Source organism: Harmonia axyridis, chromosome 4 (genome assembly GCF_914767665.1).
Source record: "Harmonia axyridis chromosome 4, icHarAxyr1.1, whole genome shotgun sequence".
NCBI lineage: Eukaryota > Metazoa > Arthropoda > Insecta > Coleoptera > Coccinellidae > Harmonia > Harmonia axyridis.
Window position 1 is genome coordinate 19,942,712 of NC_059504.1, and position 18,960 is coordinate 19,961,671.

General features: G+C 36.0%; 1 protein-coding gene across 2 annotated transcripts in view; it reads right to left on the reverse strand.

Annotated features, from left to right (window-relative positions):
- LOC123677688 overlaps positions 1-18,960 on the reverse strand; it is a 54,878-nt gene that overhangs the window by 13,395 nt on the left and 22,523 nt on the right. For both annotated transcript variants that reach the window (XM_045614365.1, XM_045614364.1), the window contains 10 exons: positions 16,890-17,048; positions 14,850-15,882; positions 14,353-14,609; positions 11,882-12,062; positions 11,239-11,565; positions 9,167-9,408; positions 7,768-8,091; positions 5,022-5,236; positions 2,383-2,547; positions 2,082-2,259 (listed from right to left, as the gene is read on the reverse strand). In XM_045614365.1, the coding sequence (XP_045470321.1) occupies positions 2,082-2,259; positions 2,383-2,547; positions 5,022-5,236; positions 7,768-8,091; positions 9,167-9,408; positions 11,239-11,565; positions 11,882-12,062; positions 14,353-14,609; positions 14,850-15,882; positions 16,890-17,048 (3,081 nt within the window). The remainder of the gene's footprint in view (positions 1-2,081; positions 2,260-2,382; positions 2,548-5,021; positions 5,237-7,767; positions 8,092-9,166; positions 9,409-11,238; positions 11,566-11,881; positions 12,063-14,352; positions 14,610-14,849; positions 15,883-16,889; positions 17,049-18,960) is intronic.

The window sequence follows — 18,960 nt, forward strand, 5'->3', positions numbered from 1 at the left end:
CAATAATTATTTCAGACTATTTAGGGATCAATTTCAAAAAGTGCATGGGTAGATTGCCACACATTTGGAAGACGAGGGTTCTGGTGGTCATAAAAAATTAGCTCTGAAGACTAGCTGTTTTCTAAAAGTGAGTTTGTCAATTGAACATCAGTCACTGTTTTCCCTTTATTTTTCATTTCATCATATTAATCAACATTATTCATGAATGAATTACCAACCTTTCGTATTAGACATGTGTTTTTGTTATGTTTCAGATTTATCGCGAATGGGAACTCATATCGAAGCATTGTACAGGGTGGGCAAATAAGCGAGGTAAGCGGCTATATCTCAGGATCCACTCATCGTAGAGACTTGCGGTAAAAAATTTTACCATTAAAGTGTACAAGAGAACACACTGGAAATTATTTTGAAGTTCATACCTCCACCGCTAGGGGGCGTAATAGCTACCGTCGAGTAGAAAAATCAATTTTACTCGAAAATGTTTCATACGAAGTTTAAGAAAAAATATCATCCCTGTAATCTTTGGAAAATTCTCTATCTTTCTCAATTGTCACTTTCGATTTTACGACATCAAATAAGGGTAGGTGAAAGGGGGAAATATGACTGATTGAAACGCCTGTAACTTCAGTTTGGCTCAACATTTTTGAGCAAATTACATCTCGTCTGAAGGGTAAAAGCTTGTTGATTGAGGACAAAATATAGTCATGATAAATTTGTTTTTGCTGCTTTCGATAGGGGGCGCTAAGTCAGAAGTTCATTGTTTTGTTCATTTTATTCCGAAATATCAAATGTAATAATAGGATTTTCTTAACAGAAACAGAAGTTTCATCAAATTTTCATGAAAAAACCTGAAAGTCGCAAAGCCATAATTCCAGGCTTTCAGAAGTTATGGCCGAAAGAAGATATTCTTCAACTGATGCACTGCGAAAAATCAAATTGTGTTTTTAAGTTCTGACAGAAACAGAAATCCCATCAAATTTGCATGAAAAAACCAGAAGATCGCAAAGCGATAGCTTCAGGCGTTCTGGTGTTATGGACGAAATAGATATTCTTCAACTGATGCACTGAAAAACTAAATTGTGTCTTCTTTCGGTCATAACTACAGAACGCCTGAAGCTATCGCTTTGCGACTTTTTGGTTTTTTCATACAAATTTGATGGGATTTCTGTTTCTGTTGGAACTTAATGACACAATTTGGTTTTTCGCAGTGCATCAGTTGAGGAATATCTTCTGTCGGCCATAACTTCAAAACGCCTGAAACTATCGCTTTGGGACCTCCAGGTTTTTTCATGCAAATTTGATGGAACTTCTGTTTCTGTTAAGAAAATCCTATCATTATATTTGAAATTTCGGACTAAATTGAACAAAACAATGAACTTCTGACTTAGCGCCTCCTATCGAAAGCAGCAAAAACAAATTTATCATGACTATATTTTGTCCTCAATCAACGAGATATTATCTTTCAGACGAGATCTAATTTGCTCAAGAATGTTGAGCCAAACTGAAGTTACAGGCGTTTCAATCAGTCAGATTTCTCCCTTTCACCTACCCTCATTTGATGTCGTAAAATCGAAAGTGACTATTCAAAAAGATAGAGAATTTTCCAAAGATTACATTGATGATATTTTTTCTTCAACTTCGTATGAAACATTTTCGAGTAAAATTAATTTTTCTACTCGACGGTAGCTATTACGTCCCCTAGCGGTAGAGGTATGAACTTCAAAACAATTTCCAGTGTGTTCTCTTGTACACTTTAATGGTAAAATTTTTTACTGCAAGTCTCTACGATCAGTGGATCCTGAGATATAGCCGTTTACCTCGCTTATTTGCCCACCCTGTACATGGTCCAATCAGCTACCTAGCAGCTGCTAGGATGCTGATAGATTGCTAATGCTACTATATCGTAGAACGAGTTTGTCACACACAATTAACCTTATCTTTCTCTATGGGTTATCAGGCTGATTGAGGGCCGATTTCACAGTTAACCTTCACATGCTTCCTATTTAAGGGTACACTCAGACTATGGTATTCGATTTCAGAGTTTCCATAAAATTAAGAACTTGTACAACGAATGTTTTTACCTCCATTCCCTCGCTTCTCTTCCATCTGTATGAAGCATTCGACAAGCTGATTTCCCTGACCATCTTCGATATCGATTCTATTTGAAAATACTTCTTCATTTCTGTCACCATACCTTGGTATATTGAATACACACTTTGCAAGTCAGAAGTATAACTCGATATATAGGCGAAAACATATCTAAAAAAAGATTCAGATCGGGATAGTTTGGATTGAAGTTTTTTTATGCAGTTTCAAATAAGACAATAAATGGTTTCGTACTCCGGTCACCTTATAATCATAGGCGGAATTTATTCAACTCACCCGAAGAAAAATACGCCACACATCGTCATTATACAAATGATAATAAGGTGATCTATATATTGAGCAGTCAAATCACCAAAACCAGCACCCACCAGAGTAGATGTAGCCCAATATATTGCTATCATATAAATGGACTGGGGTGTATGATACTCTTGATATAATGATCTGTAATAAATTAAAATCCATTTTATATAGATTCATGAGCATAACTCATTTTTTCAATGCCTTCGCTATCATTAAATTCCACCAGATTGTGGCAAATATTTCTGTGATGAGCCTTTGTGTCATTATATCGCATAATTTTTCTTTGTTTTATTGGAAAAGATAAATTTCAAATATCTCCTAAACCAGTGGGTAGAATTGGTCTATTACGAACTCAATAAAGAATCTGATTGAGATCATCAAAAACATATATTCTGAGAACAGCGTACGGGCACGAATAAATGGTGAACTATCCAGAAAAATAACTGTAAACAACGGAATCCGACAAGGCGACTTTTCGAGTCCATTTCTGTCCAATATCATAATGAATGATATTATAAGAAAAGTCAAAACTGGCAAAGATTACATTATGGGCGATCTGGAGTTCACAATCCTCTGTTGATGCAGTACTCTTTGCGGAAAATGAGGACGACCTACAGAAAAAGCTTCAAACTATTTAGCATTATAGCAGAGGAATTCATTACGGATATAACCTTTCAAAAAACTATGGCGCATGTCACTAGCAGAAGATCCTCTCCGATCTAAAATAGGGGTCAATCAGAATGTAATAGAACAAGTAATGTTCTTCAAATACACTGATCAACAATTGCTAGGGATCACTTATGAACTTCTCTTCATTTGTATTTTTTTCAAGTTATCTCGTGAATATCTGTACATTATATGTTCTCTAAGGAAAAAGGAAGATGTTTTGAGTTGATTATATCAAAGTCTTCCTCACTTCATCGGCTCTTGTTCACAAAATCGATTATTATCTGTAGGCTGTTACAGGTGGAGTGAAAAGCAATGTGGTGTTTGTTATTAAATCTGTTTTTTTCTCTCGTTCAAACACATAAGGTGACGATAATTGAAGAAATGAGAACAATATCAGCTTATCAGTCATGCCGAGAAGACGTTTGGCTCCTGTGCAACTGGACCAAATCATACGGTGGATACAGGAAGGTTTGTCCCAGCGAGAAGTGTCCCGGCGGTTGAATGTTTCGCAAAGTGTTGTGAGTCGGGCTTGGAATAGGTTCATCCAAAACGACTCAGTAGCTTATGTTCATGAGGGAGGTCGGCAGCGCAGTACAACAGCTGCCCAAGATCGTCTTTTGATCCTCAATGCTAGGAGAAATCCCACTTACCCGGCGTCGCGGCTCAATAGATCACTGAGAGTTGCAACAGGAGTTCTAATTTCGAACCAGACTGTAAGACGACGACTACATGTTCATGGTTTGAGAGCACGTAGGAGGGTACAACATCCCCGTTTGAATAGGGAACAGGATTTGATAGGATGGACTGGTCAGCTCGCTCTCCAGACATGAATTGCATCGAACATTTCTGGACTGAGATGTCTAGACAATTGTCAACCTTAGAACAACCGATCAATAACCTGGAGTACCTTTCTAACGCTTTACGGGATATTTGGACGAATTTGCCCCAAAATTTTATAAATCGTTTGATCGAAAGTATGCCTCGTAGGGTAGAATGCTTGAGACGAGCTCGTGGGGGACCAACTAGGTACTAGCTTAACCGAAACTTCAGCCTTCTTGTGGTTTCATCATAAAATTTTTATGTTATTCAAACACAGAATTTTGAGTGTTCCTAATAAAGTCTTTTTTTCTCTCCAACTTTCCATTTTTTCATTCTTTTCTCAAGTGAACCATATTATCAACTGAAAATACTCTGATATCTGACTAAATTTATAATCTTGGAGCGAATATTTCAGAAATAAATTTAGAACAAGTAAGTGATCCCTATCAATTGTTGAGCAGTGTATTAAACTATTAGAGTAAGAGCCCATGATGGACAGACCTTCGTCATTTTATAAAAGCTGAAAGTATTTCTGTGCATGTCCACTACACAGGTGAAGACGACCAGCGACTATAGAGTCTGGTTTGTGGTTACTTTTGGCAAACCAAACTCTATAGTCGCTAGTCGTCTTCCTCACTGGATTCCTCACAGGGCATTGTCGCCTTAGGAAACACCTCATGAGAATGGGTCTAACAGAAAATGACGAGTGCAGATTCTATGGGGAGGAGGAAGAAACTCCGGATCACCCGGGGACGGAATGCCTCGCCATGGCTAGCCAACGCAGAACCTGCTTTGGACACGAAACTTGTAGAAGTGAGGAATTAGCTTCCTTGAAGCCATCCCAGATATTGGAGTTCATCGAAACTCTGGAAATGGAAGGCGAGCTGTAAATCACGTTATGGGGGGCACAACAAACCATTAGGTCGCAGTGAATCGAAACCTCCTCAGATTAAATCTTAATATTACTTTCGGCAAAAAAAATGTTGAATTTAACAGTTTCTCTGGATGGAAAATTCTACTGATTGCTCAGGATATTTTCAATTTTCCCACGAAATACTAAAAAGCAAAAATAATTGATATACAATAATATATAAACTACATCTTAAGTTACTAAAATTAATGTTCACCTTTCTATCCAGGAGTCCCTCTTGCAAAACATGGTGTATTCCCTAATTTTTTTCATTCCCATTCCTGGGGGTTTTGCTATTGAGCCTACAATGTATTTTGGATCCAGTTCTGTTATATGATAATATTTGCAACTAGTGATCATCATGAGAGCGGCACACACGTTCAAAAATATTATTGTAAACGGTACGAATTTGAGGATAGACAAGTATAAACCCTGAAAAAGAATAAGCAATATTTCAACCTGCAATATTTATATTCGTGTTTTTACTTCTCTTTATTCATTTATGTATAAGATCATCAACAGCCTCACCATACAGGGTGCTTCAAAATTTAGTATCAAGATTTCAAGGGCATATTTTTCAGGTAAAAATAAGACGGTTTTTTTTTCGAAAAAGGTTCGTTACCGAAGTATAGAGCGTTAAAGTTTCAAGACTTTTTAAAATTTTTTTCTTATATTAAGATTTAATTCGAAATGTTTTTTTTTGATAAATGGTTCCTACCTTTTGTTGGAATTTTTATTAAATGTAGCGAAGAAAAAAGATTTCACTTTTTTCTCGATGACGATTGCAGATGCGTTAAAATTACAAGAAACAAAAAAATTTATGAAGAAGACGCCATCGAGATATTAGTCGATTTGTGTCTACATTATAAAGTTATTCTCGATTAAATATGTTTTAATTTTCTGCTTCAATATGAAGAAATCTGCGGCTGAGGCTCATCGAATGCTGTCCAATACCTATGGTGATGCCACTATTAGTGAAAGAACGTGCCGAAAGTGGTTTCAACGGTTCAATAACGGTGATTTTGACGTCGAAGTCCAGCAGGAAGAAGGGAGAAGGTTTTCGAAGATGCAGAATTGGAGGCATTACTTCATCAAGACTCGTGTCAAACCCAACAAGAATTGGCAGGATAATTGGGAGTGATGCAACAAGTCATTTCAAAACGCCTGAAATTCATGTGAATGATTCATAAACAAGGAAATTGAGTGCCATAAGAGTTAAGGCCGAGCGTTTGTTTGCTTGTGAACAGCTGCTTGCAAGGCGAAGACGAAAGGAATTTCTGCATCGCATTGTGACTGGAGAAATGGGTTCATTACGATTTCTCAACTGCAGAAAATCTTAGAGATATCCCGGCCATGCTTCCACGTCGACGGCCAAACCGAATATTCACGGTTCCAAGGTCATGCTCAGTATTGGTGGGACCAGCTCAGCGTAGTGATTTGTAAAACCAACTGAAAAATCACAGGCGATCGTTATCGAACGCAATTAATGCGTTTGAGCCGAGAATTGTAAGATAAACGGCCGCAATACAACGGGAGACATGATGAAATGATTTTACAGCATAATAATGCTCGACCCCATGTTACGAGAGTGGTAAAGACATACTTGGAAACGTTGAAATGGGAAGTCCTACCCCACCCGCAATATTCTTCAGACGTTGCTCCCTCGGACTATCACTTTGTTTCGATCAATGGCACACGGCCTGTTTAACCAGCACTTCCGGTTTTGAAGTAAAAAATTGAATCGAATCGTGGATCGCTTCGAAAATGACCAGTTTTTTCAACGCGAGATTCGAATGCTGACCGAAAGATGGGAGAAAGTAGTGGCCAGTGATGGGCAATACTTTAAATCATAAATGTATAACCAGTTTTTCACAATAAAGCCCTGAATAATGAAATCAAAGTTGTAGGCCTATGTACCGGGTTTTTCACCATAATTTGACCCCGCCCCTTTAACTTTGGTACTAAAAGAGGTACAAACAAATGTTTTTTACGAAAGTTTCATGGAATCGACTGGTGTTTTTTAAAATGATTTCACAAAATGAAATATATACAGGGTGGGCAGGATATTGATTGCAACTTCATTTTTTCAAATAGAACACCCTGTATATTTTTCTATATTTAACTAGCTCTTTTTTCCCTGACTTCGTATATATAACATATGTTTGGCCTATCTCTCTTATTCTGAGTACCACAGACTACAGAGTTTCAAATTTTAAGAATCACCTGGCAAGCTAAGTAATCAGTTTTTATGTGGAAGGCTGCGATAATTCAAAATACCCTTTTTTGAGTTGGCATATATGACATACGTTAGTCATTGAATGAAACTATTCATCGAATATGCACTACACAGAAGTGGAAAAATTTGAATTGTTTTCACTTTAAGTGAAGAACAATAAAAATAAGAAAGCTACAAGGAGAGTAATATAGAGTTGCATCTAAATCATCCACTTCCAATTTTTAATGAGAAACGTATGTCATATCGTTACCAACGAGATAACTCAAAAAAGGGCATTTTGAATTATCGCAGCCTACCACTTGAAAACTGATTACTGAGCATGCCAGGTGGTTCTTAAAATTTGAAACTATGTGGTACTCAGAATAAGAGAGATAAACCAAAAATATGTTATATATTCGAAGTCAGGGGAAAAAGATCTAGTCAAATATAGAAAAATATACAGGGTGTTCCATTTGAAAAAATTAAGTTGCAATCAACATGTTGCCCATTTTCGTTTTGTGAAATCATTTTAGAGAACACTAGTAACTTTCGTGAAACTTTTGTAGAAAATATTTTTTTGTACCTCTTCCAGTAACAGAGTTAAAAGGGGGGGTCAAATTATGGTGAAAAACCCGGTACAATGTATTCTCTAACTTGATTCAATTTGATGTATAACTTTCTTGCTGCAAGCTGCAAATCATTTCTTACACCGCCTTATCAGATTTTCATTAATTGAATTATTACTTACAGTCGTCCGTATATTGCTCTCAAGATAATCAAATACACTCGGAAGTCTGTATGCTTGAAAGATCTTGATCAATCTAACACTACAGTGCATCCAATGCGGGCTCATCTTATGTCCGAAATCTGAGTGACCTTCATTATGTTCAGGAACCAAGAATTTCACCATCAGTTCCCAAGGAAAGCACAGGACGACGTCCAGGAAAAATGATCCTTTCAAATAGTGGGCAGAGGTTTTGCATGAATGAATGATCAGCTGATTGACGTCGCCATAGTAACCGACGAAAAGCATCAGGTATAGATCAATGTAAGAGATGAGATCTAATATAATCTGAAATTGAAATAATTAGAAATAAGTCTTCAACAGATCAAGATTCAAGGATGAGGATGGAAAACTGATCACAATTTTATGCTGAAAATTTGCATGTTGGGGTTTGAGACAATCTTTCTTCCTAGAATATTTTCAGATCTCTACAACTTCCGGTTATACCGGAAACAGTCTACTACTTCCTCATTTCTAATGGCACACCCATTTATTTGAATATTTCTGCAGAAAAAAATTTTTTCGAAAAAATCTTCATCATTCTCGATTCTACAAAACCGTAGTATTATGAACCTGTTCGCGGTTTGGACAAAAAATGTACAGGGTGTTTATCAGAAGATCTTGAACTTGGACAATTCAAATTCATCAAAAATCAAGATTTTCAAATTAGAACCTATATTTTTCATTATATCAGACGATTCTACATTTGAAAAGAGTGAGAGTTACTTAAGTAAACTCTATACCTAAAATGAATACTTCAAGAGTTATCGATGAAGAACTTTAAATGAGGAAAATTACCATTTCTAACTGATGTGTGAAGTCTGTGACTTCCGGTAAACACTGAAAGAAACTTAAATTCGACATTGCGATAACTAAATTTCACATTTCAGTATTAACTTTAGGTATACCTAGGGTTTGCTCAAGTAACCCACACTATTTTTCTACGTAGATTCGACTGGAATACCTAATACAAAATATAAGTTCTAATTTGAAAATCTTGAGTTTTGATGAATTTTAGTTGTAAGAATCCCCTTAACTCATGAACAATTGAGTTTTTACCCAAGGTATGGCATACTACTGAAATTGTAATCAAAAAAGCTATTTAATGATGTAATAATATACTGGGTGTGCCATTTGAACTAAGGAAGTACTAGTATGTTTCCGGTATAACCGGAAGTTGTAGAGCTCTGAAAATATTTTAGGGCGAAAGATTATCTCAAATCCTAACATGCAAATATTCAGCACAAAATGATGATTAGTTCTCCATAAACCTATAATAGGCCATCGCGGTGAATTACCCTGTATATTATTATGTAGTCCCTTGTAATGCATTTGATGAGATTAAGAAAAGACTCATACTCACCATCAATGGGTCTAATTGTGGAATATACGGAGCTTGTATCAGCTGAAATGGAATCAAAAGTGCATAAAGAATGGTGGTAGTGATTCTAATCCCCATCCATATTTTTAGAAACCATCCTTGGGGTAGAATGCAAATCGGGAGTAAAATGTATTTCAGTCTATAAAAGAATCCAAGCCGTTCGAATGGCTCTTCATAATCTTCATCGTTTTTGTAACAGTAATCAGGTACGTAGATGAAGGATTCTAAAAAATATTTTCATTCAGGCAAAATTTTATTGAAAATTTGTTTTCTTGGGTAGGAACCACTGCTCTATCGATTTGAAATATTTTAGGCGCTATTGTGTTGCCGCTTAGGTATATTAAAAAGTACTAAGACTTCGATATTCCAAAGAGAACATTCTGTATATTATTAATTTTTTCGGTTTGTAGAACCTTTTTGTTATTTATGTATTAACTCCCTTGTTTCTATTCCTAGCGGTTTTCGAGTAATTGATGATACTTCTTTTTTCGTGCAAAATACAGGGTGTTAGTGAATAAGTGCGATATACTTCAGGAGGTGATTCTGCATGAAAAAATATTGGCATTATGCAGTAGCCTATTAGCGTCGCTTCAACATAATGTGTTGAAGTAACGAAAAATAACAGGCCAATTGAAAAGTCCCCGGTCTACCATAGTAAAACAAATTTTTTTGGCAAAATTCGATTTTATTATTCAACATTGTTGCCTTCGAGGGCGATACAGCGATTATAGCGATCTGCCAACTTTTCGATACCATTTTTGTAGTACGATTTGTCTTTCGCTTCAAAATAGGCCTCAGTTTCGGCGATTATTTCTTCATGGGCGCTAAATTTCTTTCCAGCCAGCATTCTTTTTAAGTCTGAGAACTGGAAAAATTCGCTGGGGGCCAGATCTGGCCAATACGGTGGATGCAGATGCAATTCGAAGCCCAATTCATGCAATTTTGCCATTGTTTTCATTAATTTGTAATACGACGCATTGTCTTGATGAAACAGTCCCTTTTTTCTCTTCAAATGGGGCCGTTTTTTAACGATTTCATCCTTTAAACGATCCAATAACGCTATTAAATAATCGCTGTTGATGGTCTGGCTCTTTTGGAGCTAATCAATGAATATTATACCTTGCGCATCCCAGAATACTGATGTCATAACCTTGCCAAATGACTGTTGTGTTTTTCCTCGCTTTGGATTCGCTTCATCGTGTGCAGTTCTTTCAGCTGACTGTCGATAGGACTCCGTAGTGAAATGATGGAGTCATGTATCATCCATTGTCATAAAACGACGCAAAAATTCAGGTTTATTGCACTTAAACAGCTTCAAGTACTGCTCAGAATCATTAACACGTTGTTGCGCGGCACCCATTTTGCACACAGCTTTCTCTTGTACAAATATTCGTGAATGATATGATGTACACGTTCAGATGGTTTCTCACAATGTCTACTGTCTCGATCAACTTCACTTAACGGTCATTCAAAATTATTTTGTGAACTTTTTTGATTTTTTCATCGGTGACAGCCACTTTTGGGCGTCCACTGCGTTCTCCGTTTTTGGTGCTCATTTCACCACGTTCAAACTTAGCATACCAATCAATGATGGTTGATTTTCCTGGTGCAGACCCCGGAAACCTTTCATCAAACCAAGATTTTGCTTCAACTGTATTTTATCCCTTCAAAACGCAATATTTTAACAGTATACGAAATTCTTTTTTTTTATTTTTTTTTTCAAATAAAAAAAGTGACTACAATCACAACGCAATATCTCACAAATTTATGGTCGGACTGCTGTCAAATTTTGACAAATATCGTTTGAAGGTTGGTACTAACTAAAAATCATATGGTTTTAATACTAGCACCGCCATCTGTGCATCAGAAGGCTACTTTTCAATTGGCATAATACGCTTTAAGATGTTTTATTCATTTTTTTTTTATAAAAACGGCGTTATTGAAAAGTTAGAGTCATATCAATTCGATACAATTGCGTGGCGAATTTTGAACAAAGAAAAAGGGATGGAGTGAAAATAGTTAATGCTAATTTGGAGTATGCAATATTAATTCACCTTTAATTGCCTTCACTAGCCATGCCTTGAATTTCAGTTTTTCCTTTTTTATTTCGTCAGCAGTGGTCGCAGACAATTTATAATCCCATTTGGTCCAGTTGGCCCGCAAATCTGCTAATAACTTTTTATTCTCTGGAGGAAGTGATTTTTGAATGAGGGCATTCTGTTGAGGGAATAGTGATATTGCTGAATAATACAAAGTATCGCTAATAGCTATCAACTTCACATGGGTTATGGTGGTAATTTTGTAGAGATTCGGCCAACCAAGAAGAATATTTCTTGTTCCAAATTGCTCACCAGGAGATAGAGTCTCCTCCAATCCAGGTTCTGAAGAAACATTTACTAAATAGTAAATATATTCACTGACAAAAAAACTGTAATACCCAAAAGGAGCTGTTTAAATTTGCTATATCATCTATGTTTCACCATAAAAAAAATTAAAATTAAAACAGGTCCTTCTGGGTGTTGCAGTTTCTTTGTCAGTCAGTATATTAACAACGAAAATTTGAAATATGAGAAATGAGTGGAGGTTTCTCGGGAAGTGAAAAAGCCGACTGCGATGAGATTTCTCTCCTACACGGAAATGCTAAAGTCGGAATAAAACAATTCTATTGATCAACTAATGTTGTAGTGAAATATTCACCAACTTCCTTGCTACAGAATCCTTTTTGTAAGATATACATATCTCTGCTCGACCCTCCAGCATATGTTACTATCTCTCCAGGTGGAAGGACTATAGTTCTGGCTCCAGTAGCTATCAATTCCACAAACTCTTCATCGGCCTCTTTGAAAAACTGCACATGAGAAAGAATTTCTAGTCTCTCCTGAAAGAAGAGTTCACCCGACCATAATTTTTAGTATGTTATGTTGATTAGATTTTCTGGATATATCCCCAAAGAACCATCAGGCAAATTTAAAGATCAGTGTGACTATTGAATGCTGATTCCGCAGTTTACCCTTAAATCAAGCTCAACCAAGCTTGGCTTAGACTAAGTGTAACTCAAATCGTTGACTACATCTCACCAACTACCAAGGATATATTTTAGGTTAAGTATCGATTTCGCTTTTGAAAACTGCTGGAAACCAATTGTTCCGAAATTATTCACATCTAAGATGTCTAGAAACCCTGGTGTGTTCACTGATTCGATATTGTTCCATACTTTTTGAGATAGTCCACCTGTTGCTTTGGCTAGAACTTACTAGAGTTCTGTAAGGTGGCGCTCTTCAGAATTCAAACTATAGTGACTCAATTAACAAAGTGGCGACAATTCGTTCAAATTGAGCCTAAAAATTTCGAATGGGCACATAGAACCATAGAACCTAAGATTACAATTGACTGAACTGAACTGACACGTCATAATCAAAATTATTGGGCCTGATAGTATTTGAATGTATATAGAACGAATTTTCTTAACTATTGAATACTACAGTTTCTGAATAAAATAGTCCTTACATTTTGAATGAATCCCAAAAATCAGGTAAATGGAGAATGTAAACAAAAAGCCGCCATATTTAGGCTCAGCCAACCAAAAACGAGACCACGCTTCATTCATTTTACGTGCTATCCTTGGAAGTAAATACTAAACAGTCTCTTTTATCAACCTGAATCTTCTAAAGAATAATAAGTCATCATACAAATGGAATAAATCAATTCTATTTCGAATTTGTCACGGTAACCCATGTTCGATTATAGCAATAACTCATCTATATGCATAGGCATCAACACCCAAATCAAAATCATTATCCATCATCATCATAACATAATACATAAAAAGAATAAACACACAAAAACCTAATACTCTCAAACTCATTTGTACATGACAGATTTCATTAGTTTCTTAAGCTCCACTTATCACGGTTAAGCCTAGGATGTCTAAAACACTGGTGTGGTCACTCTCCATTTTAAAACCCCAATTCTTAGGGTTAAATTCTGAGTAATTTAAGATCCCCTTAGCGATCGTGGAATGCATTAAGGCCCAGTTTCACCAAATGCTTTAATCTTGACTTGGCTCTTAAGTGAGGCCTTAGATCACGATTAATGGAATGTAGCGTTTCACCACACTCCAAAGCGCCATTTAATCGACCAATCGCGATTTAGCACTAATCGGCCATTTTTGGAGGATTATAACCTTTCAAGTTGAGATTAATAATTATTTATCAGTATGGAACTCTTGTCTATATAATTATTTTTCCGGAAATATCTAATTTTTGGGTCAATTTTATCAAAATATGACTATATGTATAGGCTCAATATTTCCCATTTAAAATACACGTAAACTTTGTTTTTGTGTTTTATGAAATTCATTGCAAAGAATAATTTATTGATATGTTTGATTGAAATATTATTTAAGAAGCAGTTAAACTTGTTAATAAAAATAAATAAGTTAATAAAATTACTTATATAGTTTTTTTTCCAGAATGTGTGGTTTTGTGAAATGGGATAATTTCTTTTCAACTTCTGCAAGTTTCCGACATTTCGAAGCACATCACTCGACATTTTCGGCAAAAATTAACTTTGTTTTTTGTTTACAAGATGACAAATGATTTGAAATGTTATGAGTTATGAATGAATGACACCTGACACCTAGCGCCAATGGTGGTCATCACTGCTAATACGATACAGAACACTATATAACTTTTTGTTCACAACGTTGCCAAATGGTTTGACTATTTAATCGCGATTTGGTTAATCGGGATCATCTTCGGACGGGTTGATGCATGGTGAAACAGAAAACACTGTTAAGCCTGCTTTAGTAACAAGCGGAGTTTAATCAATCTGGGATCAAGTGCTGTTTGGTGAAACTGGGCCTAAGTGAATCTTTAGCCCTTTAAGCTGAGCTTATGATTTAAGAGTAACCTGTGGAATCGGCCCTGAGAAGATTTGTAGTGTGTATCATTTGATATCTTTAATTTGTAAAAATCATACGGAATCGCATTTAAAAAGTTGTTACCTTGTTTGGTGAAACTGGGCCTAAGTGAATCTTTAGCCCTTTAAGCTGAGCTTATGATTTAAGAGTAACCTGTGGAATCGGCCCTGAGAAGATTTGTAGTGTGTATCATTTGATATCTTTAATTTGTAAAAATCATACGGAATCGCATTTAAAAAGTTGTTACCTTGAATGTAACTTGTTTCTGAATCTTCGTTGTAGCGTTGTGGAAAAGGCATTTTTTCCAAAAATACACCCCTTTGTTATAGTACCATTGCAGCTCGAAATACCTCATCACTCTATATCTAATGCTTTGCTTCATCTTATTATCGATAAGAAATTTTTCAACTGCAAACATTTGGGATTGGAAATCGATCTTCATCTGAATGTGGTATGTTATGGTAGCTGCCAGTTCTGATGTGCAGAATCCAAATAGGAATATTCCTGGTTAAGAAAAAATAATGAATAATGTTAAGCTTGATTTCAGTTTGGTTATCAAGGAAATAATACTGTCGTAAGGTTTATACAATAGAATACACAAATTGAAATTTTTTATAGGAAGGTCAACCACGAAAAACTGATATTATAAGAAATCAAAACTACCCTAAACTTTCTCGTAGTGGGCCCTTGTGAGCACAAGTTGACTGGACTATAATCTAGTATTATTGTTATGTAAACGCTTACCAATAACAACTCCGACTATCACTAGGACCATATCTTGAACGTTTCCTGGAGTTATATCATCGAAGCCTAATGTAGATAATACCGTGAGTCCAAAATAGGTGGACATCAGAGTAGGATAACTAGTACACGGGCTAGATAATTTCATTTTTTGATCAGATATCAGGTGTGTTCTATACCAGCCATCTCTGGTGCAGAACGGCGAGAAACAAGTACTCGAATAAAGCAAAATACCGTACCAATAATTAACGAGAATAATATATATGGCGTATTTGATCAACCTCAAAGCTAAAATGTTGGCAACCAGGAACTGAGTTTCGGTTTTTTTGAAAAAAGTATAAATTCGGTAGCATTTCAGCAGACGATTCAACTTCATTGTGAAAAATATCTGATTGCTACTTCTGAAGAAGAAATATTCTATCGGAAAGGTTGATAGCAATTCCAAATGGAATTTGAATGATCGCAAATGGTAGTGAAGCAACAAAGAGAACTTATTGATGATATAGTCTTTTCCTTCTATTGCCGTTGTCAGAATTATGTAAATATCGGCGAAATAGAATAACTCGAGAATCCAAGAAGCATTGGCCACTGCGTACGGAAATCCCCTGTGATACGAGATGAAGTAAGGATAAAGGAAAGCGATGATAAGAACATCGAATAAAATAATGAATTCCCAAACCCTTGAAAATGAAGAGTGCGGTGATAAAACCCAGGGAAACTTTTCGGTTAGAGCGATATATCTGCCTTTTTTTTTCTTCACGTTTTCCGCGTATTTATAAAGATCACAGGCATGATGATCTTCCGGTATGATGTCTTCGAATGGCTCTGCCAAAAGTCTCTTTTTAACCCTTTTGATGGCTGACAGATTCATTTTTTGTGATACATAAAGGTTGAGACTCGTGAATTTTGAGACGAATTCAAGCTTGTACTCGTCCTGTCTGAAATTGTCTATTCTTGATAGTATCGCTTCTCTTAGTTGGAGGTAGATTTCGGGGAACAACTTGATGATTTGCACGAAATCAACTTTGTACAGCACCTGGAATAATAATGATAAAACCTTCATTGATCCACTAACATATACCAAGAAAAGAAGATAGAGAAGGGGGTACACAATCCCAGTTCTCAAATAAAATACCATCAAATGGTACGCAGATGGTTCCAAAACCACTGGACGACTGGAAGACTGCTGCTAGAGTATTTGGGACTGGTAACAGAGGCTCAATATCGTTAGGCCGCTGTCCAATTGCCTTTCAGGCGAAGATATTTGCAATTGATAGATGTGTAGTAATTAACCTAACAAGAAACTAACAGAAATGTGATATAGAGATACATTCTGATAGTCAGGCTGCATTAAAGCACTCAGCTCACAAATCATCGATTCTAAAAATGGTCTCGGAGTGCCGAAGAAAACTCAATGAAATAGGCGAGAATAATAAGGTGTTTTTAGTCTGAGTTCCCGGCTACTCGAGAATTAGAGGGAATGAAGAGGCCAACACACTTGCCCAAAAAGGAGCTCAAACTCCTTTCATCGGCCCTAAACCTTTCTTTGGCATAGGCAAATGTACTTACAAGAAATGGTTTCAGGAGAAGGAAAAAAACCTGGTGGAATTTTCCTGGTTTGGATCATTCCGAAAAGTTTCTTCAAAACTTTGACAGTGCAAGATCCAAGAAGTATCTGGATCTTAGCAAGAATATACTACACCTCCTCACAGGATTCTCACAAGGCATTGTCGCCTTAGGGAACTCCTCATGAGAACGGGTCTAGCAGAAAATTACGAGTTCAGATTCTGTGGGGAGGAGGAAGAAACTCCGAATCACCTGGTGACGAAATGCCTCGCCATCACTAGCCAACGCAAAATCTGTTTTGGACAAGGAACTTGTAGAAGTGAGGAATCAATCTCCTTGAAGCCATCCCAGATATTGGAGTTCATCCGAACTCTCAGTGAAAATTTAATGAAATACTATTTCATACTTTGTTTTCGGCACCGAAGTTATTCGAGTTGTAGTATAGTAAAATAGAAAGAAAATTGAAGATAGCCTCACCTGCAACTCGCAATAATTTGCTGCTCGAACTGTGGTTTTTGAGGGTAGATTCAAAATCAGAGCAGCTTCTCCCAGTACAGAACCTTTACCAAAAGATATTATGGGACTTTCGTAATCTTCATCCGAAAGTACTTCGATAATTCCAGAAGCTACGCAAATCTAAAAAAGTCATTCTTGGTGTATTATCCTCATCAGAATATTAGTATAAAAGCCTAATATTTCCTAAGTGAAAAAAAAAATTTTATTTAGAAAATTACTGCCACTACTTCAAAACCGTGATACTCGTTTGCCGTTTCTTTTATGAATAGCTATAACACTGTATTTTGACATATCCAAACGGTAGCTTTCTTAAAATACTTTTTTAGTTCATAAAATTATGTGAGGTCACCACTTCCGCGCATCATGGTTGGTAGGTAGGTACAACCATAGTATAAGGAAAGCATAGTAAGCCAACCGCCGTTTGACGGCAAGGAAATAGTCACCAGGGGTCGCTACTGTAGTTGGATTTGGATTTGGAGAAGTAACTCGATAATAGATGGCACTGAATCATGAGCTATAGATGGCGCAGAAATAATACGATAATTCATTCAGTGGCGTGGTTGAAAAGGGGTCGCATGACATTGCCAACAATTTTTATGTTATTATTAAGTTATCACCAATACACGCCATTGGCGTAAATGCTTATTACAGAGCAGAAAAAATATCAAAATATAGAAATCTTCTGACCACTCTATTTCAAATATTTTAGTTCTTTAAAATAACACCGATTTTTTCAGAGGGCTCCACTTTACGGACCAATTTTTGACAGTAAAATTCGAGTGAAACGTGAGTACAACTAGATGGCGCTCAACATCAACATAATCGAAAAAAGCACTACACTGGCTTACTATCCTTTCCTTATACTATGGTACAACATTTTTATTTTAAATTCTCCTAAAATATGTATGGCCTGCCGTTCACTAGCTCTTAGACTGTATCTATAATAAACAACTTAACCTTAAAACGAAGAATGTAAACACTCAGAATCAAGAAACGATAAATAAACAAATGGAACATGAGCTCACAAATATAGATGATGTGAACGGATTTAAAGAAGTCAAATATAAAGTTAATAAAAGACATAAAGTTAAAACAGGGACTGGAATAAATAATAATACAACATTAAAATCATCCAAATTGAATGAAGACAAAAAAGCCTGGCTGTTTATATCAAGAATACATAAAGATGTTACAGAGACAGATATAATCAAATTTATCGCCAATAAAGGAAAAGTACAAGAGAATAAAATATCAGTGAAAATATTGAACTTGAGGAATAATGAAAACATACATTATAACAGCATCATGTTAGGTTTCCCTTTTGAAATGAAAGATATTGCATATGAAAACGATTTCTGGCCAACTGGAATAAAATACACAAGATTTGATTTCAAAAGGGGACAACATTTTTTAGACAAAAGACCCCCCATAAACAATCAACTGTAAATGATCAGAAAAAACAAAACAATCAATATAAAATCACAATCTTTCATCAAAATATAAGATCAATTGGAAATACAACAGAAAAACTAGAAAAACTAACAGACGAAAACCCAGATATAAAAATAGTATGCATCTCGGAACATTGGAAAACGGAAAAACAAATCATGCATCACACCATAAAAAACTTCACTTTAACGGCTAAATATTGTAGACCACTAGGAGAACATGGAGGAACTGCAATATTTGTCAGAAATGACATAGAATCATGGGAAAGACAAGATATAGGGAAAATATCAAAAATAAAACAATTTGAGTGTGCTGCCATAGAGTACCACTTAGACCACAAAAAATGGATATGTCTTGCTGTATATAATGATGGAAATACAGAACAAATTACAACACAGTTAACACCTATTTTAGAAAAACTCACAAAGGAAAACTATGAAATAATAATAACAGGAGATTTCAACATCAATATGCTACAAGAAAACAAAACAAAAAGAGATTGGACGAACTTCCTAAAAACCTTCGGAATCGAGCAAACAATATTTGAACCTACAAGAATAACCCACTCAACATCAACATGCTT